Genomic DNA, 17,863 nt, shown 5'->3' with positions numbered 1-17,863 from the left:
CGCAGTGCCTTTGTGCTAAAGGTTATAATCCATCTGGAAATGCTGCAGAGTGATGCAGATTTCTTCTGAAATGCTGACAGATGACTGTGTGCTAGCGGACTCCCTACCAGATGAGATTGTTGGGTCTATGCTAGCCTGTAGACAACAAATAAGTGTCAGATTGACTGCAACTTAACAGATAGTCATGTGCACATGCCTGATCTTGATAAGATTTGTGCTGCCAAATGATCATGCCTGATTTTCAGAATGCAGGCCTGATAGAGAAGGTGTTGCAATGGCAACCCTCAGATCAAGGGTAGGGACAGGAAAAGAGATGGGAGATTACTTGAATGGGAAGAGAACTGGCTTGCAGCGAGTCTGTTCTGTGGCAGAGACACTGCTTCATAAAGAAGGCCGTAGAAAGAGGAAGCTGGAATATTGTCTTTAATTTCTTTAACCATGCTCTGGAGACTGAACTGAAGAGAATTTGCGATGATTCTTAGTTGAGTCCCATTTTCATTCTTTTTAGAATGTGAAATCAAGAATGAATGTGCTCCTGCAGTACAGCCTTGATCCCTCTGTTAAGGTTATGGCCAGTGTTCAAACATCCCATATGATTGAAAGCAGAGTTCTCCTGTAGATTTCTATGTGTTTCTACTGCTGTAAACTCCGATTTTGGTCAAGTATAGCAAAGAAATGTGCAGTTTCTCCTCAGACTGCACTAAACAGGTTCATTCGTCAAGGATTTTTGGTCATGTCTAGGAAGTGCAGGGCCAATGTGCAGCGTAGTGAAACTGAGAAACTGTTGTATTTAGTCATTCTGAAGGTTTCTGGATAACAACTAGGTACACTCTAAATTGCTCATGGGATTTTTTTGGGGTGGAGGGAGGGAGTGTATTGCATGTTAATTAGCTGTGCTGTAGTTGCAAGTAACACACAACAAAACATGAGATAGGAAACTTGGTGTCCTTTTCCTACTAGGATGCAGAAGGCTTCCTGTGTCTGAAAGACAGATGGCTGTGATCCAGAACTGTTCTATGCTTTAGTTATTCCGAGGTTACCAGCCTTTTTCTCTTTCTCCCACCTCCTTGTCTGTGAAACCCCATGTCCACAAAACCGGGGAAAAAAAACCACACCAAACAATCCAACCACAAAACAAACCAAAACCAACAGAAAACTGAAACTTGCAGTCTGTTGTGGTAGTATGATTGAGGTATAAGCTATAACAAGGTTATGTGATAAAGAGGCAACAAGCCAGACTAAAGTGGTGAGGCAGGAGGAAAAAAAAATCTCAAATATTAGCTGTGTATAATGCAGTGGATTTTTGGAGAATGCTGTAATAGTGAGAGAACCATGGTAGCTCTGTAATCTCTAATTGGGTTGTTCTTATATCCTCTTTTCCTTGACTACAGTTTTTCTATTACTTTAATGGAAAGCCATACCCTGGAAAGGACATACCATTTAAAGACAGGATCACTTGGGCTGGAGATCTTAACAAGAAAGATGCTTCTATCAGTATATCAAATATGCAATTCCGGGACAACGGCACTTACATTTGTGATGTCAAGAACCCACCTGACATTGTTGTCAAACCAGGAGAAATTCGAGTTAGAGTCGTGGAGAAAGGTATTCACCCTATATGATTTTTTTTATTGCTTTCCCCCCACCCTTTCTGTGTCTATATTACTTTTTTGGGGGGTGGGAGAGTAGCCTGGAGGGAACAACTGTCTTTTTAATTCTCTTCTTCCAGGTCCTAATAATCGAACTGATATTTTGTCAGCTGTTTAAAAAACTGAATGTCATACCCTTGTCCTCTATACCCACTAATTCCTATACTTTTAACAAGTATTAGCAAAAGGTGATGGAAGCCTTGATGAAAACCCATCTTCTCATTTCAAAGTCCTATGAATTTTTTTTTCTGTATTATGCTGCATTAAGGGTTAGGGTGTCTTTTGAAATCTGGGTAGCAAGGATAGAAAGCGGCAGACTCTTCTTTTTGGAACCCATCCAGTACATATACTGGAAAACAAAACTAATGATCTGGCCTGAGCATGTACTGACAGTGAAACACTACTGTTTCCAAGTGAAGGAGTTGTGTTGGATGCGCATTCAGTCTCTCTTACTCAGATGTTCATACAGTATCCATGGTGACCTGTATAAACTGCAAGGGCTGGCTGCTTGCAGTCGTTTAAGGCTTCTGGTTAGCATTTGGTAACAATGATCACAGTTCAAGAGCACTTATATTCTCTATGTCAATTTGGCTCTTTATTTCCCTTGGCTATCCAAAACATTTGATTGTTCTAGCTAAGCTGGAGGTCAGCCAAAGTGTGACTGTTCCTACAATGAAGTGGTTCTTACAGTGATCAGATTTCCAAATTTATATTTAATAAGGACAAGAATAAATGGTGAATTTATAAATGGCCGTGCTGATACAGCTATTCCATTAGATTTTAATAAGTTAGGGAAGATACCTATGTATATGCTCTAATTAGAATGATACTGCTGTTGTAACAGTATTGTGGTTTAACAGTTGTGTACCCCTGCTCATGAGGTCTTTCCATGTACTTCGGTAGGGAAGGTCTATATTTAACTCTTCTCTTCACAGAGCAGTTTGGGTTGGATGGGACCTCCAGACATCCTGCCATCACTCGGAACTTTCTGTTTCTTGGAATCTTGAAGTCTATTCAAGATGGGGCCAGTTTATTTTCTTACCTTGTATTGATAGTATCTATGAAAAAGCAGTAAAGCAACTGCTGGTGTGGCAGTCAGGCTGTTTTGGCAAAGCCTCTTCAGATTTTAACCCAGGTTAAGCAAATGAAGACTGACTTCATTATACTAATTCAACTGATATTTTTCAACAGATTTGCATGCTGGCTTCCCCATAGGTGGAGCATCTGGACAAGAGAATCTTACTGTTTCTGAAGGGAACCCTGTATTTGGAAATATTTCTCATCATCTGAAAAATGCTGCAAGAATTGTCTTCGAATTCTTAGGAAGACTTTGAAAACGGGTTTTCAAGTTATAGCAGTAATGGTGTCTTGCATTCTGACTTTACCTGAAAGTACTGCTCTAGTAACAGATTGTTACTCATTCTGAACTGAGCTGGAGAAATTCTTTTCAATTGAAATAAGTATGTGTTGATTCTTGTGCAATTTTTTTTTTACTATCTATACATTTAATTGTTCTGAATTGTATGTCTGGTTTTGTAAAGTGTTCAAAGACATACATGCTTTACACAACTAAATGATCTCATAGATGCTTGGTTAGCCTTAGACTTTGTATTAAACATTTAGTAACATCCGGGTTGGCTTAACTGTTTAAAATTGCCAAGCCAAGCTAACTCAGATGACTTTCACTGCAGTATCTACATAGTGTTTGCACAAACAGCTCCATCAACTACGTTGGAAGAATCCTACTAACAGGGATGAGAAGCAAGACTGTTCTTTCACTACTGCATCTGAATCTGGAAAGGACTACTGTCCAAAGCCTAAATGACAGAATTCTGTAGGGAATTCCGAGTCCTTACATTACGCTGCCCCTAATTGTCATAGGAAGCTGCTTAACACTGTGTTCAAGACAGCTTGTGTTACCTGGACGTAGTCAGTCTTTGATCTGAACCCTCATGGGAGAAAAAATTAGAATTGTTGTATGAAAATCTTTATACTTAGCAGCAGTGGAAAACTTTGGTTTCCTGCCTGTTTCATAAAACTGATACTAACGCACATTCAGTAAAAAGGGAAGTTGCTTTCAATTACAGTGATATTTAGCGAAAAGTGTTTTCTGAAAGGCTGGATTTTTGGCTTGTGTTAAGCTGTTAACATAAATGTTAGCTTTCAGAGCTGGTGTTTGGTTATGTAGCTGGGACTGGCTGTTACAATGAAGTCATTGGCTGCTCTGCAAGTACTTATGAGGAATTCACGTAACTGTGGAATGCTGAAAATATAAGAAAAACTGGGGGGAGACATTCTTCAGCTGAACTATGTCTTGTAAAACTGTGAGCTTTTCTGTAGTCTGTTGGACCATGTTCTAAGAGGCAATAAAGCCAGACTCTAGTTTCACATGCAAACAGTTGCGATTTTATGTGGCCTTAAAAACCTCTGTCAACAAATGTAATGTCTGTCCTTTACACGAATTCAACCAACCAAAAAACCCCACCTGAGTCAAAGAAATGACAAAACTATCAGAGTAGATGGTGCCAGATTTGTAATATCATTCTTTCAGCAGACATTCTGCACTATAGTTTTGGGTTGCTGCTTACTTTCTTGCTCTGAAGAACTGTGTGTGGTTTTTTTTTTTTTCTTGTGCACAAGACAATAGGTGGTCTGCTAACAGAAACACATGTCTGTTTTGATGCTTTTGAAGACAGTTATTCCTGCACTTGGAAAGGTAAAAAAGCACAGAAACTAGGGAACTTCTACTTCTTATATGCCTCAAAATAATTTTTTTATCTTTGTGTGGGACTCAAACACAATCTCAGTCTTCCGTACCTGAAAAATATTACCATTTGTAGGACTCTCTTCCTTAATAGCATTTGGATCTCTGGGCTGCTGAAAGGTTCTGGTAAGAAGGGATGTCTTCCTCTAAATTGTGCCAATCATGTCTTCATCTTTAATTTCTTACTAAGACTCTGAATTATCATGTTGTTATGAATTGGCATTTAGCACTGGAGAGCTAGGCAAGCTGCTGATGTGATATTCAGCCAAATGATGGTATGATCAGTGAAACAGGGTAGCCCTTCTCCTGAATGTCACTGAACTCAAAATGGACGGTACTAAATGTTAGCCCTGTTCCCTTAGTATGATGCCCCTGCTTCAGGGTACTGTGTTGTGCTGCTCCCTTCTAGATAAGTATGTCAAAATGGGCTTGGGTCACAGACTGCAAACTGGCTGCGAATGCCTTGTATAAGCATGGTCTGTGGTCCTTGCTGGAATGAGTCCAGCAAAGCGTGACTAAGATGATTAAGGGGCTGGACCACCTTTCATAGGAGGAGAAGCTGAGAGAGCTGGGGCTGTCTAGCCTGCAAAAGAGAAGAAAGGCTGAGGGGGGTCCTCTCAACAGGTATTTATATATATTGGTAGGATCTACAGACGACTGAGTCAGGCTCTTCCGTGGTGCCTAGTGACAGGACATGAGACAATGGGTGTAAACTGAAACACAGGAAATTCTGTCTGAACATAAGAAAACACATTTTTACTGTGGTTGGATACTGGAATAGGTTGCCCAGAGAGGTTATGGAGTCTCCCACCCTCAGAGATAGTCAAAACTGAACTGGATAGAGTATTGAGCTAGCTGTGCTAGCTGACCCTGCTTGAGCAGGGGGGTTGAATTATGTGGAGTAATAGGGCACGGACTCTGGTGGGGATTCAAGCCCAAGACCTTTATTGCTACAAGTGTCTGCTTTTTATGCAGTTACAGCTCTTTCACGTGCCACAAAATACATCCTGGTTGGTTACGACACACAGTCCATGGGCTTCTCACACAGTCAGGATTCGCTGCCTGCAGGTGTCCACGTGCTCCTTTACTTCCTCTTAGTTGTTTACCACAGCTCCTTCTCCTCAAGGCTGAGCCCTGCAGGTGTCCAGCTTCTCAATGCCACAGCTCTTTCTCCTTAAGGTCGAGCCCTTGCAGGATGATCCCAATAGAATTAGACTATCTCAGGGTGTCCCTTGCAACCCCAATTATTCTGTGATGATCAGATGAAGGTATGTGAGAAAGATTTTTCTATATAAAATGTTTTACCCCTTGGATCTTATGCTGATTCACTTGTATTTGGTGCAAGTAGCAAGTGTAGCACGGAGTCTTAGAAGAAACTCTCTGGTTGAAGGTGTTCCTTGCATTAAACACAATTTGGGGTGAGGGGAGGGACTTAGTTTCTTAGTGGGAAAAGCTATAATGGTAGTGGGTGTATTCTTCATCTTGTAAGTCTTTTGTACTCATTCTCTGATGGGTGTTTATTTCTGGCTGCTCTTTCTTGGCCTCGCTGCCCCCCAAACTGTATTGGGAAAAATGTGAGTAAAGCAATACTGTGTTCCTGTAAGCATATTTCTAATATCATACAATGATCCTGACTTAAGAAGGGAAAGAATGACTCTATAAAAATGTATAGAGATGTATTTTGAGACACCAGAATTATGTATAAACACTCTTAAGAGTGATCATGGATAGTAACTAGGCTGTCTGCTGCATGCTACCCAGAGAACACCCAGCCTTCAGCACTCTTAGTTGGTTAGCAATGCTCTGTGTTCAAATCTGCTTTCAAGTGTGCCTGCCTTTTCCTGTGTCCGTGTTGGGAATTGCTGGATTAAACAATGACACAGACGAATGTAACTTCTCCCGGCCCGATTCAAAATGAAACAGGGTTGTCCTCATTGTCACTTGTGTTTGCTGACATGTAAAAATTACTCGTTCGATATAAACTCTCTTCGGAAGGACGGTGACATTAAGAACGTTCTTGGTGTGTGCTTTGTTCATATGTTATTCTGCTGGCTGCCTGCTATCACTACCACTTAGACCGCATGTTATAATTCCTGGATCTTATATTAGTGCTTTCTGCTCTAAACAAATCCAAGGTCATTTGTGGTTTGCACGTTCATTAACCAGGGAATGCAGAAGAGTTGAATGTTTTCTCTCTTCTCTCTACAGACAGCCTGCCTGCGTTCCCCATTGCCATGGTGGCAGGGATAGTCATCGGTACGGTTACAGGTCTCTCACCGCTCATCTCTATTGTCGTGTGTCTTGTCATCAGAAAGAACAACTCTAAAAAACGATACTCTGGGTAAGAGATCTCCCTCCTCGCCTATGGTTGATGTGAGGGACAGCAGAAGTATCAGAGGGAGGGTTTAGTGGGGAGTAGGAGTTATTTCAGCCAAGTGTTGGCAACTATGGCTTGAGATAGGGTATGGCCATGTGGAACACTGGTCATCTGCCTCTATTGATTATCTTTGTACTGTGCTTGAAAAGACCTACTGACCAGGAGTTGCACCTGAAAATCATTAAATGTTGGAGTTGATCCCCAGCCACAAGCTCTACAGACATTTAATCCAAGATCCCCTAGCTCTGGTCTGTTGCACTTCCCTCCAGCCCTGCTTCCTCCTGCCACCCCCCACCCCAAATGAAAAGTGCGACACATGCGCTTTTAAGGAATGCTTTGTGTCGAGATTAAGAACTGGATTTTTTCAGTTACCAGTGTCTGGCTTCTGAGCCTGGAGTATATTTGCCAAAATCCCATTCATCACCGCACCTGGAAGTAAGGAAGGAGTAGCCACTCCACATCCATTCTCATTCACTGTCTGTTTTTTGTTAACTGTTACCATCCTTGCAAGGTTTTCAGTGTTAGGAGGGTAACTCCAAAGTGAAGCACAGATCTTTGAGTGCGCATATGGAAAAGAAACAAGAACTAACAAAGGCAGACTTGAATGGTGATGGAGCTTGGTGTTGGTAGGGGAGGTCCTTCCTTTTTTTCTCTTCTGTAATTAGCTGGTAATTTGCTTCTATAAGAAAGAATGAAAATTATGTATGTAGTCTCAGAAACAAACCCCAAACTTAGAACTTTCCTCTGTTCTTTCCCCCAAAAATGTTCCTGCTTCCTGCAGGTTCTTTGGGTTCCCTGTGGGATAAAAGAAAATGACTCCAAAAATAAACTTGTGGGGATTTCTAAATTAAATTTTGCCCTGTCCTTTTCCCAGTTGGAGAGCTTAGAGAAAGTGAGTTGGCTATTGCCCAATGGTAAGGCTAAATACAGCAAAGGCGGTTGTGTGTGCTCAAAATTGTGTGGAAAGCCTGGTTTTCCCTTTCTGCATGTGTCCTTCCCATAAGAACTGAAAAGCAGCCTGCAGTGTCATGCACCAGCAGTGTGCTTGAGGTGGTCTGCTTGCCTTGCTTCCCAGTGACCTGCTCTCCAGTGTCTTTCTGCTGAAGGACATATGCTGAAAGACACATGCTGGTGCTGAGCCTGGAGCAGTAGTTCATGCACTGTAATTTCTTGTAGTAGATTTAACTACTCTCTTGGGAAAGTAATCTCTGAAGTTTCAATACTGCTTTCACTGACGATGCCAGCTCTGCATGACATGTAAAGAGAAACCAAGTGTGCTGTGACCTTCTCCAAACTTATGGACTGTCTTCTACATGATGCTAACCCAGTGTGTGATGGTGGTGAGGTGCATTTAACTCTTAGATAACCATTCTGCCTTGAACTGAGGTAGACTGGGGCACTGTGTGGCATCTGGAACCTCTGCATGGCTGCAATCTCCGTTCATGCTCTGACTTTGGTGTTTTTTTGTTTTGTTTTTTCTTTCTGCCTTGGTGTGCTGGGATCGGATCCTGCTTACCTTCCTCTCCTTACAGAGATCCTGATATAGACGCCAGATTGGGAATGTAACAGGGCTGGGTCTTCTCTTCCAGTCCCACTAGACACCATGGTAACTAATCAAGTTGGTGGTTGCTGTTAATACCTGTGTGTATGTGTACACGTTTCCTCTTCCTTTGCTGACTAACCAGCTAGCTCTCTGCTAATGCAACTTCACTGTAATTTGTGCTGGAATCTGTTGGCAAAGGGATGATGCATTTCACTGGGTGCTTGGGTTTCATTGTCTCATGTCTAACTGGGGCGGGATCGCTGTTTATCCCAGGTGGTGTCCCTCCATCTCTTCCAACAGTGAATTTGCCAGTGCATTGGCTAAACCACAGGAAATTCAGAGCCCTGCCTGTGTCAAAATAAAATTCCCTGTAAGGTTCCTCTGGCTCAGACAGCTCAGGTGTTTGAAAACTTGCAGTGATCTAAGGGCATTAGTTGCTTAAACGGGAATTACAACTTTTAGATAGTGTAGATCTGAGGAATTTTGTGAATAAAGCAAACAACTCATTATTACATCATTTTGGTAACAGAAGGGCTGCTTTGTCTCTGCTCAAGACAATAGAAGTCCCTTGCTGTGATGCCTGGGAGCAGTAATTTTTTTTTTTTCTTACTGCTGCATGTATGAGGAGCTAAGTCTATGGTTAGACTTACCAAAGGATAAAAAACGATTGCCCTGTGAGGAGGTGGTCTGCTTAATGTCACTGTCCTCATTTGTTTGTTTCTGTACTTGATTTGTACACTGTCTGTCTACAAAGATTGGGGGAAAAGGGTGCCCAGTGGCCAGAGGGTTGTGGCAGCAAAGGGAACTGCTGTGCCTGCTGTCAAGGAGATGGCTAGTTTTCTTTCCTGGGTGCTTGGGTAGGAGAAGGTAGACCTAGCATTTAGAGACCTATTACCACGTTGCCCAGAAGCTACTAATGTTAAGTTTAAGGGCATTTGCTCATACACTTAGCTCTGTGGTAGTCATTTCTCTGTCTTCACAGGCTTGTTTTCTTTTCAGTCCTGCTTTAAGCAGATGGAAAGAAGCAAACAGAGTGAAAATGGGCAATCTTCTTTTAGGGCTGGTGGTTCTCACCACAAGACAGTTTTCTTGTTTGAAAAAAAAAGATTTGCCCGATTAGATTTTCAAGTAGCTATATCAGGGCACATAACTTACATGTCTCGCGTGACTCTCAAAGTAATTGCTCCAGAGACTAGTGTCTGTTGTGAGTGGGCAGGATTATTTTGGGATGGTAGCCTCACCAAAAGCAAAGGAACTAATGCAGAGTTTGGTAGGAAGTACCTTTGTGGTGTGGAGAGCTGGTGGCTGTTGCAAGTTTTTGCTGTAACTGTAGCAACTGTATAACACTTGTCTCAGTGACTGGGACTATTTAGCTTATAGTTAGAAGATAATTGCTGTTTACCACTGTTAACTGAGTCCGAAGCCTCAGTGAAGAAAACACCTATGGTTTTAGATGGGTTGGGTTGAATGAGGATATCGAGGGAACAGGAGTTTTGGAGGAGCTGCTGTCCTATGTTAATAGTTGTTCTTCATGTTGCTTACCAGCGAGACTCTGGGAGGAAGGACAGAGAAATCTCTAGGGAGGGATGGAGAATTATATGTGTTTCAGAATCCATTATGTTCATTTTTACATTTGGCGTAATCTGCCACATTCATCTTGCCATCACTCGTTTTTTTTGTTCCTTTTTCTTTTTGTTTGGTTTTTTGTGCCTCTTGAACATTGTCGTGCAAACTCTGCTCTGCCACCTCGTCAGCTGCAGTACATCTGAGAGCTTGATGTCACCGGTTAAGCAGGCTCCGCAGAAGTTGCCCTCCGACACAGAGGGTCTGGTAAACAGCGTGCCCGCCAGATCACACCAGGTAAACTGCTTCCTTCTGCTTCCTGAAGCAGGACCCTCCCAGAGTGTGGGGGTGGTAGTATGGAAAAGATAATATGGAAAAGATAAAGGCAGAGTGGGACATGTGAATTTGGTGCTTTCTGTTAAGGTGATGAGGGCCGGGGGCTAAAAGTGTGTGCTCCAAAGGAGGCACAGGCAGTACGCTGGGCCTGTTGAACTCTTCCATAGAAGGCTTAGTCCAATTGAAGGAATATCATCTTGATATTAGTTAAGATGGAGTTTTATGTCCTTTTTGTACTAATGTGTAAAAGAAATGGTTCTGATCTTATATGTTAACACACACAAGTGGTAGTGGAGTGCAAGGATGAGGAGTGGGCAGCAGGTAGCTGTTTGATGTAGAGACATTATCTACTAGATGTGTAATCACCCCATAAAGTTGCCTAATCTGTTCTAAGACTGTAATGGGGAGTAATTTTACTTCCTCTCTCATCACTGTGAAGGTGCATGCTCTGTGGCATGTACTTCTTTCACAGGGAAATGAGCCAGCACAATGCAAACACTGACCAGCCATGATCAGTTTGAAGGTGACTTTGCTGCTGAGAGCTCTTCTCTGCTGAGCCACCCAACTTTTGTGGGCTTGAAATCGCCAAGCTTTTTCATGTTCTTGTTGCTGTTGGCAAAGTTCTGCTGACTTTGAAGGAAGAAGGTGATTCTTATCCAGACTTAACATCACATGGGAAGTTAGTCAGAGGGGAGAAAGCATGAGTCAGACAGGGATTCTATGCAATATAGGGTGACCTGTTAAGTGTACAGGATTTCCTTATTTGTAAGCTGTTTCTTACCTCTTGATTTGTGTATCCCCAACAATTTTACTGTGGAGGTACAGATCCTGAGTGAGCTTAAGTCTAAAATGAACTTTTTCTTAATGAGTCACCTTTTAGCAAGTGTCTGCAGAGAGCAGTGTGTGACCTGACGGGTTTCTAAATCAGAGTTGATAACTGGTTTCTTAATTTCTCCTGACAAAATAATGGAGATGTTGTGTTAATGTGTTAACAGTACAGGAAAAAAATACAGTGCTAACAGTGAGCTGGATAAAGTCAAATTCCCTACTCTGTTGGGCTTCCGGTCTGGTTTTGAAATGCATCTTGTTCTTGGGCAGGTGCAGTATTTCCAGAGTTTTAGCACATAGGCCCAGAAAGCTACCTACTGACTTCAGAACAGTTATTCTCTGAACATAAAGGCAAGTTACAAGATTTAAAAATAGTTCAGCTTTTAACTGGAGTGAGTGTAGTAGCAGTAGGCTGCCTATAAGGCCTAGATAAAGCTCCTCTTTCCTAGTTCATGGGAGTGGCTTCTAGAATGGGTGATTGAGACACAGGTGAGTCCTGCCCCCCTCACCCACCCACCCCTCCAAAAAAAAAAAAAAAAAAAAAGAGAGAAAAAAGCTTATGTGTGGGATATATGTTGCAGTAGCTGTTAGAGTCAACCTCCCTAGAAAGACGGAATTGTTTTGTCTAATTACTGTCATGGTACAAAGCAGTACATGCAAGTGCTCTGACAGCTACATGGAGGAAGAGCTTTGCTGTTTTACACTTACATCTTGAAAGCAAAAATACCTTTATCTTCTCTGTATTGTTTTGATGTGAAAAGTTACTGTGTCCTCACTCTTCCACATTCCCAGTATTCTGGGTCTCAATGTGCTGGAAGGAACACATCAGAGTAAATCTAAACTTTTTCAAGACAATCAGTGCTTTTGTCCTCCTGTTGTCACTCCAGCCTTCTTATTCCTTGACAGAGTCCGCCAGGGTCTTCCTGCAGGTAAGTTCCTAAAGGAAAACCCAAAGTGTGAACAACTCCTGACCTTAAAGGGAAAACATGGCAAATTGCTTTAGTTTTGTTTAGTTTTTTACTGTTGAATCTCTGTTGTCAGGCAAAGAGAGCTTTGTTTGGATTTCCTTTTCTTGGAAACATTTGTAGCAGCAAGTGTTCCTCAACCTTCTCCCCCATCTTTACAGAATAGCAAGTAAACATACTTACTTTTCTTTAAAAAGGTCCACAATGAAATCAAGGTAGGTCAGATTTTGAACAGATGGTTTAAATCAGTGAGGAAACTGAATCAAATTCAATTGATTACATTTATATTTTTAACTTCTAGCTATTGCTTTTTTTTTTTTTTAAAAAAAGGTGATAACATGCAAATTAACAGATTTGAAATCTAGCATCACATGTAAGTAAAACCTGGTATTTCTTGGTGATCAAGAAATTAGTTGTAGTATTCAAGCTTTTGACCTGTTGTGTAGGTGAAATGCTGATATCCAGATTCCTAGCAATTCCCAGAAGCTCTTTCAGGCTGCTTGCTGATTCAGGCACACTTTTCTGTCTTGGATTGCCTGGCAGTTTTAGACCAGTGGTTCACACAGTCAGTGCTGTGGTCAAACAGCAAAGGCCTGTGGGCTTCTTTGTAGCCTTTTACTTGGTAGGTTCTGTAGGAAGTGACTGAATGCCTTGTGCTTCACTGGTGGAGAAGACCTGTGAATACAAATACACAGCCCTTGCCTCTGCAGTAATAAAAAAACAGTAATAGAGATGTTCACTCTCAAAAAGTGGCATTTAAATTAAATCTATTAAATGAAGTTTATCCATTTTGTTATTTATGTATCAGTTTAAGGATCAGTGATGAAGTATTTGTCCACATCACTTCTCAGCTGAAAGTGCACTTGAGCCTGCACTTCTTTTGTATTTTGGGTGCAAGTTTATCAAGTGTGGACCTTGCTTTTTGGAGTGCTCCAGAGTCCTGAAAGTAGGCATATCTGATTCTGTGAATGTTCAGCTGGTTGAATCAACTCCACTTGTTTTCACTGTGTCTTCCTTCTCAGCAGGTATGTTTTGTCCTGTCAAACTTGTATGTGATGTTTCTTCTCCATGCCATCATTCTGTCATGACTCGTATTCTACCATGATTTGTACTTGGATGAGTGAAAAAAGCATTTCCAGTGAAGGCAAGAACTATATGCGTTTTCCAGGTGGATGTCTGTGTTTAGCTACTAGTCTGGGTTGCAGCAAGCAAACTGGAAGGCAGATGTGTGTTGTCTCAAGATATGCTAACTCCAAGGTGGCTGTCATTTGTCTTTGTGCTTTGCAAGTAGCTGAGTATTCATTTCTGGGCCAGCTGAAGGACCACTGATCTTAAAGTGTAGCTTCCACAGAAATGCATTTCTGATTCATAGAGCAGTATGGTATAGAGATCCTAAGCGGGTAGGTCTGTCGATGCAGAAGTGGGGAGTATAAATGCAGATCTTTGGCTTTGCTCTTTCTGGTTTAAGACATACCTGAACAGGCTCTGTTCGAGCTCTTTCCCAGGCTTTGAACGGGACCCTAGGACCCTGGGAAGGAGTAGTTCATGCTGCTGGCAAGCTTGACATAAATTTCCTGGAGCTGGAATCTATGGTAGTTGCAACATCTTTCAGAATCTAAAAAATCTGAAAATACTGTAGACCACCTTCAGACCACAGTGGTCTAACTTTGCAATTCCTTTTTCTTTGCTGTAACTTTCAGTTCATAACTCTGCTGACAAACCTTTAGCAAGGTATCAGTACATCTGCTACTCTTTCCCTCTTTGGTTCTGAATGGAAAAATTGCAAGGCTTAGGGAAATGATGCGTTTTAATATGGCAGTGCTGGTTAGTCTTCGGGTTCTGAAGAGTCAGGATGAGCTTATTTGGGATTAGGTGAAAGTTCTGAGTTGTTTAGACTTTTTTGGAAGCTTTTACTTGTGGAAGAAGAGTCTTTACAAAGATTCCGATCACTGGAGGTATCTAATGCTGGAGGAATGGCCCTGGTGCTGATTATAAGCAGCTAGAAAATCAGTTGGCAGCAAATCAAATAGATGGAGCATTACAACAAATCCTTGATCCTCCGTTTCTCTGTGTTAGTTAATCTACCATTTATTTAGGTGATAAATAAATTTAGGTGTCAACACATCTAGACAATGATAGCTTGGTTTGGATCAGGTGACCACACCAGTCAGGCTTTCCATCACCACTTAACATGCTGGTTGCAGCAGAATAACTATATTGAACCTGGCATAAAATTAGAATAATGATTACTGATCCTGAGTGAACTCCTGTGGTAGAAAATTCACCCATCTGAATTACTTGAACAAAACTTTAAATGTCACAGTGAGTACTTTATGCAGTTGTAGATTTATTTTTAATTTTTTTTTTAACTGATAGAAAGTGCTCTCAAGCTGAATTTATCATGCCCTGGACCTATGGCTTCAGGTAGATGAGACTTCCAAAATTGCTTACAAATAAACCTTAAGGTCACTCACTTGGCCTTGAAGTTTGTATAGACACTGCATTTGCATTGGAATTAGTAATGTAATCCTGATACAATGTTGGAGACTAGAACAACGTGAGAGCCAACAGTGGAAAAAAGAAAAAAAAAAAGAAAAAAAAAAAAAGAAAAAAAAAAGTGGCTCTAATGAGACTTTAAATCTAGAATTTTCCTAGACATCAGTGTCTTCTTTTTTTTGAGCATTGCCTCAGTCTGTTATTTATAGTCAGCATTTTATATCTGCTCACAAGTTTTCATCCTTCTGTCCATCTCCTTCCTCTGCTCTTTATCACTTGGGAAATGCTTTACCTGGAAGGAAGAAACTTCGGGTTTAAAGTACCTCTGAAAGAAAACAAGGTATTTAGCAAGTGCATGCTTTGCTATTGTGTTGGGGGGAAAGCAGCTGTGCAGAAGTGTACCTGTATGGTCCTTCAAGGACTTAATTTTCTGTACAGAAGGTCTTTTTTCATCTCTGGCTCATAATTGCTTTGGAAGATGGACGGAAGGATTTCTGGGGCAGTTCCATAGAGGTGTTTTCTAATTTGGCAGGATACCAAAAGTACTGGAGTGAAGGGGGTGGGAGAAACGCCTGCTTCTTTTTGGGACATAAGGGAAACAGAAACAGAGTTAAATGGATCAAATGGTTTTGAAGCAAAAACTGCTAAAAAAGCCGCAACCAAACTGCAAGATCTCTGCGTGTAATTTCCCCCACCCCGAAATAGGAGGGTCCTTTTCCTTCCTGCACGGGGGGTCTGTGGTCTCTTTGCTGAGGACACCTGATAGGTGGTCGCAGCCTTCTGCTCTGTGCTTATCTCAATCGGGGTGTGCAGATTCAGAGCTGCAGGTCAGACCTTTCCATAAAGGTCCCACCTGTCTGGTTGGGTACCTGGCTCGTTATGGGCTGCAGTCCTGTCCTCAGCCCACCTCAGACAGCTGCAGTGTGCTTTCTTGTGGGCTGTGTTTTGGAGGACATGGTGTTTTAGGAAGGCGCTGGTGTGTTTGCATACTCTGCTGAAAGATGGTGCTGGAATGTGCTTCACTGCACCCCAGCAAATATAATGAAGGTGTGTGGCCGTGCTTGCCCAGTGTGTCTGTGGAGGCGCTCACGACCTGGGTTGGCTCGAAAGTCAGGTAAGAATTCTGCATTACTGCACAGTTTCAGTATTTTCTGGCTCTCTGCCATGTAAGTCTTGATCCCATCATTTGCTTGGTGTCATCACTTACGACTGGTGTCACAAGGTGGCTGCAGGTTTGTTCTCTCCCTCAATCTCTGAGTGGTACAGCTGTGCTGGGATTTACAGGACTTGAGTGGCAGTATGGGAAGTATACTCTGCTGTCTACTGGTAAATCTGTAGTACAGTTCTTCTTGAAAAATATTACATCTGGCACGCACCTGACTAAGCCATGTCTTTGCTCCATAGCATGTAAGAATTGCTGCTTTTCAGAATAAAAGATTCTAGATTTTGATTTTTGTGAGAAGCAGGCAGCCATCAACAGTATTAAAGGGGGGAAATGGTGCTGTTTGGCATGCTCCTGATGGGAGAAAGGTGGCAGACTAGAGCTCGTGTAGGCAAGGGTTCATTCCACCTGCTTCAAAGTGCCGTTAGCAGTCATAACAGCTCTGTGGTCTTGCTTTAGCTTTGGTCTTGCTGTAGGCCCTGTGGACGTGAGGGGTAATATGGCCTATTCTGAAAATACCGATTGTGCTTTTTTGTTCTGTTCCCAGGGCCCAGTCATTTACGCGCAGTTAGATCACTCCGGAGGACAGCACAGCGACAAGATTAACAAGTCAGAGTCTGTGGTCTATGCTGATATTCGGAAGAACTGAGATGAGAACCTAAGCTATCCAAAGGAAAACACACATTCAGACTGGAATTGCTTGAACAAGATTTGACCCAGAGAACTCACATGTGGCCTTTGATGCCTAGGCTAGGACCAATGCATGTGCATACAGAGGGAAAGATATATATGTATTGTGTGTAAATAGTCTATTTAATCGTACAGAAGTGAGACCAATGTTGCATGTTGAAATGCAGTAAGAATTCTGCTTATAAATTGCCAATATTCTTTTTTGTATCTTGTGTGACGAGAGAGAAAGTGAAAACTTGCATCACAATTCTAAAATATTTTTATCTTGATTATTAATGGAGAAACTGGAAGATGCCTGAAGATTCTAGATTGACCTGGAAATTCTTTTTTTTTTTTCTTATAGGACCTAATTTCTTTTGTTGAGGTGAATGTAAAGAAGATGTCTTCTTTATATTCACAGAGTTCTTTATGTATACAGGGTATTCATCTCTTCTTGGTCAGATTCTCAGTACAAGTTGCCTTCTCATATAAACTAAACACTCTCACTTGGTCTTGTAAGCCAAATTGTGACTCCTAGCTATCAGAAATGTATGTCTTAGCAGTGCAAGTGAAGGAAATGTTTAGGCCTACCTGACCTGTGTAACAGGTCACAGAACTGTTTACTTCTGTATTGAGCCCATCTGTTCAAGCTTAGTACTTTAAGGTACAGGGATAGTGTTGATCTAATGAATTTTGTGAAATGGTCGTTTACCTGTGAAAACTTAAGAGCTAGTGAGTTAAAGGGATAGGAAGCTATATCTGTAGGTGTTTGCCTCAGACTCTGTTGAACCTTTCAGTGAAATGTTTCTTCCTTTAAGCTCTGTCATTTCATCTAAGCATGAAAAAAGGCTCCAAGGGATCTGGAAGCTGTAGTACTCCCTCACCTCTCCCCCACGCTCCATTATACCACTGTCAGTTCCTTAGAGATACTTTATCTGTTCTTAAAAGCCTGCAGTGGAGGCTGAATGACCTCAGAGTAGATCTAGGGCTTCACTCTGGTTTTTTTTGATGTGTGGTTTTTTTTGTGTGTAACCTGTATTTGCACAGAAGATGCAGAGGGCAGTTTATTTCCTTCCTCTCTGCAAGTCTACTACTTGAATAAACTTTCCCAGCTTCTTGTTTCTAGATTAAACTCCTCATAAATTGTTAAGGATCTCTGATTGTTCTCTCCTGCTGAAGAGGATCTTTCTTTAGCTGAGCCATTTGTATTTTGAAATCTGGTGCTCAAAACTAGGTGGCATTCCAGCTGAGGTCTTCTCAGAGTAGCCTATAGTAGATTTCTGTTTTATATATCCTAATGTGGTGTTGGCTTTTTTGTAGCAGCAAATAATTTTCAGTTTGGTCTGCCATAACCCCTTCTCTCTGATTCTTACCTGTTTCCTAGTTCAGTCTATTTCACAGAATCAGTCACAGAATGGTTGAGGTTGGAAGTGACCTCTGGAGATCATCTAGTCCAACCCCACGCCCCTCAAGCAGGGTCAGCAGAGCAGGTTGCCTAGCACTGTGCCCAG

General features: G+C 41.7%; 1 protein-coding gene across 1 annotated transcript in view; it reads left to right on the top strand.

The window, feature by feature from the left end:
* The window catches only part of MPZL1 (myelin protein zero like 1), a 36,631-nt gene extending 19,435 nt beyond the window's left edge, over positions 1 to 17,196 (top strand). Inside the window, exons 3-6 of the mRNA XM_082006283.1 lie at positions 1,392 to 1,605; positions 6,622 to 6,754; positions 10,088 to 10,193; positions 16,231 to 17,196. Of these exons, the coding sequence (XP_081862409.1) occupies positions 1,392 to 1,605; positions 6,622 to 6,754; positions 10,088 to 10,193; positions 16,231 to 16,332 (555 nt within the window). The 3' untranslated portion in view covers positions 16,333 to 17,196. The remainder of the gene's footprint in view (positions 1 to 1,391; positions 1,606 to 6,621; positions 6,755 to 10,087; positions 10,194 to 16,230) is intronic.
* Positions 17,197 to 17,863: the final 667 nt, after the last annotated feature.

Source organism: Phaethon aethereus, assembly GCF_964289735.1.
Source record: "Phaethon aethereus genome assembly, chromosome: 1".
NCBI classification, from domain to species: Eukaryota; Metazoa; Chordata; class Aves; order Phaethontiformes; family Phaethontidae; genus Phaethon; species Phaethon aethereus.
Note: the sequence above shows the minus strand (reverse complement) of the source record. Positions and strands in the feature narration are given on the sequence as shown.